Raw genomic sequence first — 14,648 nt, forward strand, 5'->3', positions numbered from 1 at the left:
GGCTGGTTTTCCCCTCCCTAGCGCTCCCTCCTCCTATTAGCTGTAAGTACATTGATGGAGCCCACTGTGTGCCAGGGGCTATCCTGAGTGTTTCTCCCTATGCGGTTGCCTTTAATGCTCAGAAACTGCTTCCCCCACCCACCCCTGCCCCGTGGGTCCCGTGCTTGGTGCTTGGCCCGGCAGCCTCCAGGGTGATCCTTGAAAATGTGGTCAGGTCTCAACGGGCTTTGGCTCCAAGCCCTCCGTCCCCCACATTCAAGCGTCACAGCCAGCCCACAGAGTCTGACTCAGTCTGGCCCCAGGCACCTCTCTAACCTCTGCTTTTCCATGCTCCCTGTCCCATCTACCTATTGTTGTTAACACACTACTTCAAACGTGATGGCTTATGCTGTTTTATTGTTTCTGCTCATTCTGTGCGCCGGGAAATCAGCAGGGCATGGAAGAGATGGTTTGCTCTGCTGTATGTCATGTCTGTTGGGTCTGGAGCTTCCAGAAGGCCTCTTCATGCCCATGGCCATGCTCCATGAGGATGACCCAAGGGCTGGGGACTGGCTGCAACGGCTCACTGAGGTCAGAGCCAGAGACTATGGTTCTCGCTGTTTCCTTGAGTCTCTTCTTCAGACACTTGGGGCCTCTTCCTCTCCACATGATGGTCTCAGCAGCATTGCCAGACTTCTTACATGGCCACTTTGGGGTCCTAACTGCACAGAAGTGGGAACTTCCAGGCCCTTTTAAGGCTTGAGGCTGTAATTGGGAGAGCAACATTTCTGTTGCGACCTCTGGCTAAAGCAAGTCACAGATCCAACACAGATTCAAGGGGAGGGGACTGTGGAGAGGCTGGCGTGGCTCATCAGAGGTCAACAACAACAGAGCCTATGAAGTTCCTATTCATTCAGTCTTTCTCCAGCCACATAGGTCTCCATGCTCTTCCTCAAGCCCGCCTTACACACCCTGCCTCAGGGCCTTTGCATTGCTGTTTCCCCTCTCCTGGGATGCCCTTCACCAAATATCCACAGAGCTTATGCCCTCTGATCAGCCTCAGCTTAAATGCTACTTTAGGACAGAGACCATACCTGACCCACCTTCTCAGAACTGGTGCATTCTGACTATCACGTGTCTCCTTACCCCACTCTGTTTTTGTTTTTGCACTTATCACCTCCTGACATAATATTCATCACCTGTTTATTGTCTAATCTTCCCCAGCCCCCACCTCAGTATGTAAGTGCCATGTGAATAGGGCATTTGCTTTGTTCATGGCAGTATCTCTAGCTCCAGATCAGACACGTGGTAGATACATTTGTTGAATGAATATTTGAGATGAGGAAACTGAAGTTCAAAGGTTAAGTAACTTTCCCAAAGACACACGCACTAATGATGGACAGAGCTAGGATTCAAACCCAAGCAATTTAGCATCTAATATTAAGCCTTAGAGGTTTTGTTGCCTATAGAGGTAATTGCTTAGGTAATTATGGCTGTTTCCTACTTGCACTCCCTGTGTCCTTTCTCCATTAAAGGTAATCTTTCCACAACTAGAATTGGATCAGGCATAAAACCCCTCTTGAAGGTGGTGTCCCTCAGCCTCAGTGGAAGGCCCTCCCTTCTTAGACCACTGCATAAGGCACAGCAAAACTTGGCCTCCAACAGTGGCCTGATGTAGTAGAACAAATACACATTTTTGAGTCAGGCAGACCTGGTTCTGTTTCCAGTGCTCCTACTCACAGATTAAGCATGGGCAAATTAGTAATGTCATGCATCCATCCATCCATCCATCCATCTTCCCATCCAACCATCCAACCATCCATCCATCTATCCATCCATCCATCCATCCATCCATCCAATGAGCATTTATTAAATTGCTTTCTGAATCAAAGATGGTGCTAGGTCCTGGGAGGCAGTGGTGAAGACATCATCCTAGTCCCTGCCCTCTGAGAACTTCCTTCCAGTCTCCTGGAGGAGACAGATGTACTCACACAGTCACACAAATTTATTTGCAAATATTATGTATTTATTTACAAATTGTTATATGCTGTAAAGGACTTAGTGGGTGTTGGGGGGGTAGTGTGTAACAAGGCACCTGTAATAGTGCATTGGGGCAGGGGCGGTTTCCCTGAGGAAGTGGCATGTGAGTAGGAGCTAATAGGATAAATAGGTGTGGTAAGTTCATTGCAGGCAGTGGGAACAGCATACACAAAGGCTCTGAGGAGGAGGAAATGGGAGGAGGAAACCATCTTAGTATCTGAAAGATCCTAAAAAATATGTAGTTGGGGACCAGAGAGCCCTCCAGACACAGACAAGAGACCGACCATGCAGAGCTTTAAGGACCTGGGTGTGGGGTTGGGCAACCCATCAACGTTCTCTTCTGTAAAATGGGACTGATAATTTTACCTACCTCAGTATGTGTGAGCCTCTGTGGTCAGCTGAGTGACAGCTGGCTGCAGGCCGGCCAGGGATGGTCTTAGCTGGGGCGATTGTCCCTGCTCCGAGGGTCTTAACCTTTAGCAGGTCAGCTTGGGCTTGTTCTCATGGCAGCAGCTGGGATCCAGAGAGCAGAGAAGCTGGCAGGGCTTAGAACTGACCAGCGTCACTTCCGCTGCATTTTGTGGGTCTGAGCAGATCCCACAGCCAGCCCAGATCCATGAGTGCATGTGCCGCTCTTAACACAGTGCCTGGTGCACAGGAAGTGCTCTGTCAATACTATTATTATTGTTGCCGTTTATGGTATCACTATGCATTTGCATAATGCTTTATTTCGGAGTTCTACAAATCATTATAGCCTATACTTTGGAAAGATAGTTGGGGCAAATAGGACTGGTCCCATCTGACAAATGTGGATGAGTTCAGATAACTACCCAAGGTCACATGTTTAGCTAGTGGCTGCATCCAAACACTAGAACTCAGATATTATGTAACCTAAAGCATATTTGCACACGCAGCTGCTGAAAGTGAACCCGTTTGCAGATGATGGTGTTGTCTTAATCTCCATCCTGGTATATAGAGTAATGAAGGTACAAATGCTTTTGTCAGTGGTGCGAGCTAGTGACCATCTGCACGATTTAGGTATGCAAAGGTTTTTTTTTTCCTTTTAGTTGGCTCCCAAGCTCACTGTGGTCAATAACGGTTCTCTTTTTCTTCTTGCCCAGAGAACCTCTCTGTGGACTCCAGTGGCTTTTCTTCTCCACCTGTGAACTTCCTTCAAGAATTGCCAAGTTATCGGTCCATTGCACGCAGGAGGACAACCATTCTTTCCCGAGACAAGCAAAGTGGCACTTTACTGAAGCCAACAGACTCTTACAGCTCCCAGCCGGAGGGAGGAATCACCGAAAACCTCAATAGCCAGTCGATTCGGAAGTATGCACTGAACATCTCTGAGAAGCGGAGGCTAAGGTTTGTTTGGTGGCCATCTAGAAGGCATCTGATTTATGTTTTGGGCAGAGGTATGCTTTATGCATGGACTGCGTTTCCTGAAGAGTTCACGTCATTAGAAATGTATGACTCGGTGTCAGCCAAGCTGCAGCGACAAAGTTACCCAAACATGTAGTAACTCAACAGGAGTTTGTTTTTCTTCTTCTTCTTTTTTTTTTTTAAGATTTTATTTATTTATTTGACAGAGAGAGAGATCATGAGTGGTCAGAGAGGCAGGCAGAGAGAGAGGGGGAAGCAGGCTCCCCGCCGAGGAGAGAGCCTGATGCAGGGCTCCATCCCAAGACCCTGGGATCATGACCTGAGCCGAAGGCAGAGGCTTTAACCCACTGAGCCACCCAGGCGGCCCTGTCATATTGTTTTTTAACGCAGGAACATTCAGGAGACCCAAATGAAGTATTTATCTGAGTGGGACCAGTGGAAACGGTACAGCAGCAAGTCTTGGAAGAGGTTCATAGGGAAGGCTCGTGAGATGACCACCCACCTGGAGCTGTGGCGGGAGGACATTCGCAGCATAGAAGGTACCAAACCCCCTCTCTGCACGTGCTCCTCTGCAGGAGACCCCTGTGCCTGGGGGAAAAGTACAGCTACATTTTCTCTAACCTCTAGATGAAATTTGGCACTTCCTTCCACGATGAATGGGAGCAATGGCACCCATTAGGATTAGCAGAACCTGTGTCTTCATCCCCAGAAAAATCAGATATTCTCCTTTCCTTTCTGGCTGTATTATCTTGGAATATCACTCATGCTCATCACTACTCTGAAATTGCAGCAGTGAATCTGCAAGATCGGCCACTAGGTCTTATTATTTAATGTGCTGATGAAGATGCTCATGTATTATTCTAGCACAAATTTGGTTTTTAATATTATAACTGTATGTCCATTTGTATTTATTTTTAAGATTTTTTTTTAATTAAAAAACTTTTTTTAAAGATTTTATTTATTTATTTGACAGAGAAAGATCACAAGTAGACAGAGAGGCAGGCAGAGAGAGAGAGAAGCAGGCTTCCCGCTGAGCAAAGAGCCCAATGTGGGGCTCGATCCCAGGACCCTGAGATCCTGACCTGAGCCGAAGGCAGTGGCTTAACCCACTGAGCCACCCAGGCACCCCTTTTTCTTTTTCTTTTTTTTGAATTTTTATTTTTTTAAGATTTTATTTTTTTTAAGTAATCTCTACACCCAACATGGGGCTCGCTCTTACAACCCTGAGATCAAGAGTCCCATGTTCTACTGACTGAGCCAGCCAGGTACCCCTGTATTTGGTGCATTTATTATTTCATTTCTCTTTATATTTTATTTGTTATATTTTATTTGTCATATAGATGCAAAATACATGATTCCATTTTTCCCAATTTTTAATTTAAATTCTAGTTAGTTAACATATAATTAACGTATAACATTTGGTGCATTTAAAATGTTATTCTGAGATGGGGTTCATTAGGATTTGCCAGACTGCCGAAAGTGCCCATGGCCCTAAAAATACTGAGGATCCCTACTTTTCAATATGGGTAAGAATTGGGTTGCGGTATGGTCAGTCAGCTGTGGCTGCTGTAGCAAAATACCATAGACAGAACGACCTCAACAACAGAAATTTCTTTTCTTTTCTTTTTTTAAGATTTTAGCATGAGTGGCTGAAGGGGAGGGGGAGAGGGAGAGGAAGAAGCAGACTCCCTGCTGAATGCCCTCCACCCCATGCAGAGCTTGGATCATGACCTGAGCTAAAGGCAGACATTTAACCGACTGAGCCACCCAGCTGCCCCCAAATTTATTTTCTTACAGTCTGGAGACTGGAAGTTCAAGACCAGGCTGCCTTCTCACTCTGTCTTTACATGACTGTTACATGACCTCATTTTTGAGCGCTCTTGGGGAAAGAGAAGGAGGGAGAGAGAGAGAGAGAGAGAGAGAGAGAGAGTTCTGATGCCTCTTGTAAGGCCACTAAATCCCATCATGGAGACCCACTCTTACAACCTCATTTAAACCTAACCATCTCCCAAAGGCCCCACCTTGAAATACCATCACATTAGGGGTTAGGGCTTCACCATATGAACTTGGGCCAGGGGTGGGGATTGGGGGGAGAGATACAATTCAGTCCATAGCAAGTATATAAAAACTGGAAGTTGTGCCAAAATATAGAATTAGGAGAAAACATTGAAACATTGGGTGACATAGCAGAACCAGGGGGAAAATACCTCCTAGGATGACATAGTTTATACCATAAAGCAAAACCAATTTACAAACAACTCCTCGAGTCTGCTAATGAAGGAATTTTGTCAAGTTTGTAGGGAAAGTGGCAGGATGAATGGAAGAAATGCTGTCATTATTACAATTTTAAGACCTATAAAATACTCTAGGTAACTTATTCAATGAAGTACCTTTTTAAATTGTTGTTTTCTTGGGGGAATGTAAACTCTATCACAAGGGGCTTCATGGGCTCACTTAAAACTTAACCGTCAGGTTGTACTTTTTCTGAGATCTAAGCACAGCGTCATAGTTGGAGCCAAATAATAAAAGCGAACCCTGACTGACCTTTTTCTGGGAGCGGGACATTGTGTTAAACGTTTTCCTCGTATGGACTTAGTTAATTCTCATAAGAGCATTTCCTGTAGGTATCATTTGCATGGCTCAGGGAGGTTAAAATGCTTTCCCAGGTTCACTCAGCTAGGATGAGGCAGACGCAGGATTTGAAGGATTTGATCCAGGCCGATCCAAGCTTCCAAGCCCGGGGGTTCAGCCCCTATCCTCAACTTCCTTTCTTGTTTAGTGGTGGCCTTTCTGGAGGTTTTTTTTTTTTTTTTAAATTAATTAATTAATTAATTTATTTATTTGGACCGAGATCACAAGTAGGCAGAGATGCAGGCAGAGAAAGAGAGAGGGGGAAGCAGGCTCTCCGCTCAGCAGGGAGCCCGACGCGGGGCTCAATCCCAGAACCCTGGAATCACGACCTGAGCCACAGGCAGAGGCTTTAACCCACTGAGCCACCCAGGCACCCCCTTTCTGGAGGTTTTTGTTCAGCACGTGGCTTGTCAGAATTCAGGAATGGATTCATACATTTATTTTATTTTATTTGCACTTTTATTTTATTTGGATTCATACACTTATGGTCCGTTGCAAAAGCAGTCCCTCAATCCACTGGGGAAAGGGTAGCCTTTTCAGTAAAATGGCATTGAGTCAATTGGATATTCATATAAGAAAAGATAGATATTGAGTCCTGCCTCACACCTTTGTCAAGTATTAATTCAAGGTCGAGGGCAGATTTAGAAAGAAAGAGAACCTTAAAACCAACAGTAGAAAACCAAAATACTTCTTCACTCCCCCATCAATATTACTCGAAATTCAGCTTTTCGGCTGATTGGTTCTGCTGTGGGTAATGCATGTGGGTCAGTAGTTCTGGTCAGTGATGTCTGGATTTCTTTTTTCCAGGGAAATTTGGCACTGGGATTCAGTCCTATTTCTCCTTCTTGCGGTTTCTGGTGTTGCTGAATTCGGTGATATTTCTGATCATCTTTATGCTGGTTTTGCTCCCCGTCTTGCTCACCAAGTACAACATCACCAACAGCACCTTCGTGCTCATTCCGTCCAAAGATACGGGTGAGTCTAAGCCCTGGTTTGCTGTGAGAATGTTCTTGTCACTGTGTACCTGTCTACAGGGCTTCCTTCTCTGGGAATCTTCATATTCTAAGTTGTTGGCGCCTACGTTAGGATGGGCTTGGGTATGCTGCAGAAACAAGTGACCCCGTAACTCTCAGCACCTAATAACCACAAAAGGTTCTTTCTCACCCCAGTACAGTTGGGTGGTGGCTTTGTTCCATATTATCTTCGCTTTGGAGCCCAAGCTGATGGAACAGCTTCTCTCTGGACCGCTGATGGTCACTGTGTCCAAAGGAAAAAGAGCCAATGGCAAGCACACCATCTCCTAAAGCTACTGCCTGAAAATGACACCTGTCATTTCTGCTGCATCTCATTACCCAAAGCAAGTCACTTGGCCAGTCCTGATCTCAGCAAGGCATTTGGGAGAAGCACTGCGAGCTAAGAAAGAGGAAAATTTAGCAAACATGATATAACCTACTCCTGTAACTTTACGTTGAGACTTTTATCTCTGGTAATGGGGACACTCAGGCCTCCACCAGTCATGTGCCAGACATTACACCAAGTGCTGGACCTGTGTTTTCTTTTTTTTGTTTTAGAGAGAATGAGTGAGAGAGAGCATGAGAGAGGAGAATGTCAGAGGGAGAAGCAGACTCCCCAAGGAGCTGGGAGCCCAATGCGGGACTCGATCCCGGAAGTCATGACTCATGACCTGAGCCGAAGGCAGTTGCTCAACTAACTGAGCCACCCAGGCGCCCCTGGACCTGGTGTTTTCTTATTGAATAATCGACATAGGTCCCATCTTTGGGGCATTCTGTGTTTTCAAACAAAAACACGGAGAGTCTCTGTCATTCTATAGACATTATTGATTCCCCTCTAGGTGTGAAGCTCTGTGCTGGGGGCCAGAAGTAGGCCAGCTGAGTCAGAGCCTGACTTACGTGAGAATTATAAAGCGGCAGAACTGGAATTGGCCTTGAAGGAACTGGTTCTACTCCCTTCTTTAACAAAGGGGAAACTAAAGCCCAGAGAAGGGGTGGTGGATTGGGTTATTTTCCTCGATTTTTCACTCCCCTGTAATTGTGATCTCTAGGGCCTCCCACTGTGGGCAGAGAATAGTTTCTGTCCCTTTGGTATTGCACTTGGCCATGTGGCTGATTTTGTCCAGTGGAGTATTAGTTTGAAATGGCTTGTGTGGTTGGCTTGCCTATGAGAAGAGCATTGCCCAGATAACCATTGCCTCAGCCTGAGCCCCAGAATGAAGTCATATGGTGCAGACCTGAGCCCATCTGGAAGCCTGGGTTGCATCCTAGCTCAGCCTACATCCACTCAATGAACTCAAATTGCAGCTCCATGAATGAGAAAATAAATGTTTGGTATGTTCAGTCACTGAGACTTGGTGGTTCTTTTTTACGCAGCAATAGCTCACTGATACAGGGAAAATGAATGAGCTGTTCAAGGGATAAGGTAGTGTCGTTAAAATTGACATTCAAATAATTTTTTGGTTTAGGGACGCCTGGGTGGCTCAGTTGGCTGGGCGGCTGTCTGGCTCAAGTCATGGTCCCAGCGTCCTGGGATTGAGTCCCGCATTGGGCTCCTTGCTCGGCGGGGAGCCTGCTTCTCCCTCTGCCTCTGCCTGCCACTCTGCCTGTGCTCACTCTGAGAAATAAATAAATAACATCTTAAAAAAAAATAATTTCTTGGTTTATTTGTGCATATGTAAATTCATAGGTTTTAATGAAGCTGCGTGTTTATTCACACATGTAGAGATCTTTTTTAAAAGATTTTATTTATTTATTTGACAGAGACAGAGATCACAAGTAGGCAGAGCAGCAGGCAGAGAGAGAGAGGGACGCAGGCTCCCTGCTGAGCCAGGAGCCCGATGTGGGGCTCGATCCCAGGACCCTGAAATCATGACCTGAGCCGAAGGCAGAAGCTTAACCCATTGAGCCACCCAGACGCCCCGAGATCTTTTTAAAATTGGTTGTCCTTACAGTGGAATCACAATGATATTCATCCCATCTTCCAAAACTTATGCAAACATGAACCCCAAACCACAAAATACCAGTGCAAACAGAAAATGTGCACTGTCTCTAAGTGGACCCACATACAAAGCATATAGAAAAAGACATGTCAGTAGGTGCGTAGGGAGAGGAGAAAATCCTGCTTTACTTGTATATTGGGGTTTACACTGCAAATAGAAAACCACAAGTTCGGGCGCCTGGGTGGCTCAGTGAGTTGAGCCTCTGCCTTCGGCTCAGGTCATGATCTCAGGGACCTGGGATCGAGTCCCGCATCGGGCTCTCTGCTCTGCTGGGAGACTGCTTCCTCCTCTCTCTCTCTGCCTGCTCTCTGCCTCCTTGTGATCTCTCTCTGTCAAATAAATAAATAAAAAATCTTAAAAAAAATTAAAAAAAAAAAAGAAAACCACAAGTTCACAGACATCCATACATGATTATATGTGATATATCTAAAGGAACATACCTTTAGATGTATATATTGTCCAGTGGAGTATTGCAGGCCTATATATATAGTATGTAGGCCTATATATATAGTATATAGTATGTGCAGGCCTATATATACAGCTTATGATAGACACGTTGTAGACACTGTAAACGTCTTTTCCACTGATCTTGTTTTTGTTTTTTACAGATGTTCAGTGCACCATATACCCAATAAGCAGCTCTGGACTCATTTACTTTTATAGTTATATCATAGACTTGCTCTCCGGCACGGTAAGTATTTAACATAATTCTATATTTGGGCCCTCAACAGACTGAAAGTAGGTTATTTTATTTATTTATTTTTTTAATTTTTAAAAAAGATTTTTATTTATTTATTTGACAGAGATCACAAGTAGGCAGAGAGGCAGGCAGAGAGAGAAAGGAGGAAGCAGACTCCCCGCCAAGCAAAGAGCCCGATGTGGGGCTCGATCCCAGGACCCTGAGGTCATGACCCGAGCTGAAGGCAGAGGCTTTAACCCACTGAGCCACCCAGGGGCCCTGAAAGAAGGTTATTTTAAAGATCAGGTTCTTGAGTGTCTGTGGTGAGAGCCAGGCACGGGATTTGACACAAATACGAGTAAAAGAAACAGGATTTGCAGCGGCTTCATCAGCAAGGATAATGTTCATCCACCCGCTGCTGGAACGTAGAGAAAACAAGCTTTGTCACTTTCAGCCACTGGCCATTCCTTAGTCCCAGCCCCCTTTGGATTGACTTGCAACAAGATACTGAGTCTCCCCCAAAGACAGAAGTGTCAGTGAAAATCACCCCAGATAGAATTTATTTAATTTCTCGGGGCACCTGGGTGGCTCAGTGGGTTAAGCCTCTGCCTTCGGCTCAGGTCGTGATCCCAGGGTCCTGGGATCGAGCCCCGCGTCAGGCTCTCTGCTCAGTGGGGGGCCTGCTTCCTCCTCTCTCTCTGCCTGCCTCTCTGCCTACTTGTGATCTCTCTCTCTCTCTGTCAAATAAATAAATAAAATCTTTAAAAAAAAAAAAAAGAATTTATTTAATTTCTCAGACATTGTAAAACCTTCCATGGTGGGGTCCCAGACCACCTCGCTGAAAGCCACGGCTCTTCCTCCCAGAAGCCACACACAGAGACATGCATCAGACATACATGTGCTCGTGTGTGTGTGCGCACACCACATGCGTACACGTCCATGTACATTTCCCGAAATCCAAAGTAACCCTAGGTTAAAGCCTTGCTCTGAAGTGGAACTAAGCTCATCCTTCCTATCGTAGTTCCAAAAGGTTTTTTTTTTTTTTTATCTTCTTTCTTCTAAAAATTGATTTTTGTGTGTGTGTGTATCCATTTGTGTATCCCTCTTTTTTTCAGGAAATAAGGTTGTAGCTATGAAAAGTGGCTGTGTCTGCCTTCTAGACCGGTTTTACCTCAACCTCAGCACTGCTGATGTTTGGGACCCAACACTACTTTGTTGTGGGGGCCTTTCCTGTGCACAGTAGGAAGTTCAGTGTCCCTGGCCTCTGCCCATTAGATGCCCGTAGCAGCCACAGTTGTGACAAATCAAAAATGTCTCCAGGGGCGCCTGGGTGGCTCAGTGGGTTAAGCGGCTGCCTTCGACTCAGGTCATGATTCCAGGGTCCTGGCATTGAGCCCTGCATTGGGCTCCCTGCTCAGCAGAAAGCCTGCTTCTCCCTCTCCCTCTGCCTGCTGCTCTGCTTACTTGTGCTCTCTCTGTGTCTGTCAAATAAATAAAATCTTAAAAAAAAATGTCTTCAGACATTGCCAGGTATTTCCTGAAGGACAGAATTGCCCCTGGTTAAGAGCCACTCCTTTGGGGGTGCCTGGGTGGCTCAGTGGGTTAAAGCCTCTGCCTTTGGCTCAGGTCATGATCCCAGGGTCTTGGGATCGAGCCCTGCCTCGTGCTGTCTGCTTGGCAGGGAGCCTGCTTCTTCCTCTCTCTCTGCCTGCCTCTCCACCTACTTGTGATCTCTGTCTGTCAAATAAATAAAATCTTAAAAAAAAAAAAAAAAAAAAAAGAACCACTCCTTTGGAAAGGGACCTAGCTAGCTCAGTGGGGAGAACACATGACTCTTGATCCCAGGGCAGGGAGTTTGAGCCCCATGGGAGGTACGGAGCCTACTTAAAAAAAGAAGAAGAAGATGAAGAAGAACGACCCCTTTAAATGTTTAAAAAAAATACAAATATATAAAATAAATCTTTCTGAAAGTTACTGGTCTTAAAATGTCATGTCATTGAGCGTCCACTTTTCCAAACATACAAAGCTGTGAGTTTGTCCATTACATTTGATTTTGAAAAAGTGGTTTTTACATCTCTGAGCTCATATTTTCCTCGGAGCAATTGAGAAGAGACTGTTAGGTGATTATTAAAATGTCCACCATGCAGGGCGCCTGGGTGGCTCAGTGGGTTAAAGCCTCTGCCTTCAGCTCAGGTCGTGGTCCCAGGGTCCTGGGATCGAGCCCCACATCGGGCTCTCTGCTCAGCGGGGAGCCTGCTTCCTCCTCTCTCTCTCTCTGCCTACTTGTAATCTCTGTCAAATAAATAAAAAAAATCTTAAAAAAAAATGTCCACCATGCAAAAGATGAAATGGAATCAGCTGTATAAAAGATGTAAGGAAGAAAGAAATTCAGGGACTAACCCAAGGTCGCTAGTGAAAGCAAAGTGGGATCGGATTCCCAGAACTACTGTTGGTCCTGTTTGTGTCGATGACATCCCACAAGAGAAGTTTCTCTTTGTGGATCTCCACACACTATAACCTCCTTCCTTATATGAAAAATTGTAGGACACTTGATAGATGCACTTAATTAATGTTCCATAGACTATATGTGACGAAAGGAGAGTTGGTCAGAGAGATTAAACACCAGCTTGTCGGGGTGCCTGGATGGCTCATTTGGCTAAGGGTCTGCCTTTGGCTCAGGTTATGATCCTGGGGTCGTGGGACCGAGTCCCGCATCAGGCTCCCTGCTCAGCTTCTCCGTCCTTCCCCCTGCCTGCTCTCTGTCCTGCCTGCTCTCTCTGGAGCATGCTCTCTCGCTCTCTCATGAATGAATGAATGAATGAATGAATCTTTAAACACTGGCTTGTCTTTGCTGACAACAGTTGAGCTCATAATCAAATCAGAAAGATTATTTTCCAGGCCCATTGGATCTTTGCCCTATAATATTTCATTATTTGGAGTGACATATCACTGACAGCCTGATATCAACCTGGGGCAATAGAAACAGGTTTCACGTAGTTGGGCAAGTTTTTATGGCCTGTGTCCCCAGCCTTCAGAAAAATTAGGTGGACTCTTCTATTCCTACATTTTACTTCTAATAAAAAAAATACTTGATTACTCAATATAAGACTATATGGTTATCATAAAAAATATTTTTTATCATAAAAAATATTTTTTATGATAACCATATAGTCTTATATTGAGTAATCAAGTATTTTCTCTCTGTCAAATAAATAAGATCTTTTAAAAAAAAGAAAGAGGGGCGCCTGGGTGGCTCAGTGGGTTAAAGCCTCTGCCTTCGGCTCAGGTCATGATCTCAGGGTCCTGGGATCGAGCCCCACATCAGGCTTTCTGCTCAGCAGGAAGCCTGCTTCTCCCCCCATCTCCCCCCGACCTGCCTCTTTGCCTACTTATGATCTCTGTCTACAAATAAAACAAATAAAATTGTTAAAAAATATATTTATGAATTTAAGAATTTATTGAGTGAAAGGTAAAAATACCTCTCCCCGGAGACCACACTGGCTCATAGCCTTCTCGACCTTTCTCGTGTACTTACTTCTTATGGTCTTGCTTCATATTTTATAATATGGCTTTTTCATGGTCTTGCAAGTCCCCTGTTGCTTTCATGTTACCCCTTTATAAACAACACTATACTGAACATCTGTGTACTACGTATGTACTATTTCTGCTTTCTTGATATACTGTCTTCCCACTCTCCTAGAATTTTCCCACTGTCAAAGGAAATGTGTGATGTGTTTACTTATTTCCACCCTAAGGAGTCAGGAACTTTTCTGTGCTATATTTTCACATAGGGCACTTTTGGGTTTTTTTGGTTTGGTTTGGTTTTGGTAACAGCTTTATTTTTAAAATTTTTTGAATTTTTAAAATTTTTTAAATTTTATTTATTTATTATTTATTTATTTATTTATTTATTTATTTGACAGACAGAGATCACAAGTAGGCAGAGAGGCAGGCAGAGAGAGAGGGAGAAGCAGGCTCCCTGCCAAGCAGAGAGCCCAATGCAGGGCTCAATCCCAGGACCCTGAGATCATGACCTGAGCCGAAGGCAGAGGCTTTAACCCACTGAGCCACCCACGCGCCCCTGGTAACAGCTTTATTGAGATAATAATTCACATAGCATACAGTTCTCTCATTTAAAGTGTACAATTCAATGTTTTTTTAGTGTATAGGTCTGTCATCACCTGTCAATCTTAGAATAATTCCATCGCCTTTTCTATATCCCCTGCCAGTCCTAACCAGCACTAAGCAACCATGAATCTACTTTCTATCTACGAAATGCTTGTTCCGGACGTTTCATCAACACTGAATCCTCTAGTACATGGTCTTTTGTCTCGGGCTGCTTTGTTTTTAAGCATGTTTTTAAGGTTCCTCCATGTGTGGTGTCTTACCAGTCTTTCATTGCTTGTTTTGGTCAAAAAAGATCCCGTTGTGCAGATATACTGCATTTTGTTCATCCATTCATGATGGACATTTGGGTGGTTTACACCTTTTTGGCTATCATGAATAATGCTGCTTATGGACATTCATGGGTGAGGTTTTTGTTGGGGACAGATCTTATTAATTCTTTGGGGTATATACCTAGGGGTGGAATCCTAGGTCAGATGGTGATCTGTTGTATAACTTTTTGAGGAATTGCCCAACTTCTCCCAAGTGGCGGCACCATTTTGCATTCTCATCTGCAGTGTGTGAGGGTTCTGATGTCTCCAACGTTCTTGTCAATACTTGGTTATTTACTTGACTTTTTGATTATAGCCGGTATAGTTTGTGTGAAGTGGAGAGTCTTTGTGGTTTTGATTTGCATTTCCCTAATGAGTAATGGGGTTGAGCATCTATCTTTTCATGTGCCTATTGACCATTATGTACCTTCTTTTAAAGATTTTATTTATTTTTTTATTGAGAGAAAGAGCCCTCACATAAGCAGGG

The 14,648-nt window shown here is 44.5% G+C and overlaps 1 protein-coding gene across 1 annotated transcript in view; it reads left to right on the forward strand.

Moving 5' to 3' along the window:
- The window catches only part of TMC7 (transmembrane channel like 7), a 55,703-nt gene that overhangs the window by 12,538 nt on the left and 28,517 nt on the right, over window positions 1-14,648 (forward strand). The window contains exons 2-5 of the mRNA XM_080830485.1: window positions 3,141-3,384; window positions 3,793-3,941; window positions 6,841-7,008; window positions 9,655-9,737. Of these exons, the coding sequence (XP_080686611.1) occupies window positions 3,141-3,384; window positions 3,793-3,941; window positions 6,841-7,008; window positions 9,655-9,737 (644 nt within the window). The remainder of the gene's footprint in view (window positions 1-3,140; window positions 3,385-3,792; window positions 3,942-6,840; window positions 7,009-9,654; window positions 9,738-14,648) is intronic.

The sequence above is a fragment of the Martes martes genome (assembly GCF_963455335.1).
Source record: "Martes martes genome assembly, chromosome: 18".
In the NCBI taxonomy this organism is placed as follows: domain Eukaryota; kingdom Metazoa; phylum Chordata; class Mammalia; order Carnivora; family Mustelidae; genus Martes; species Martes martes.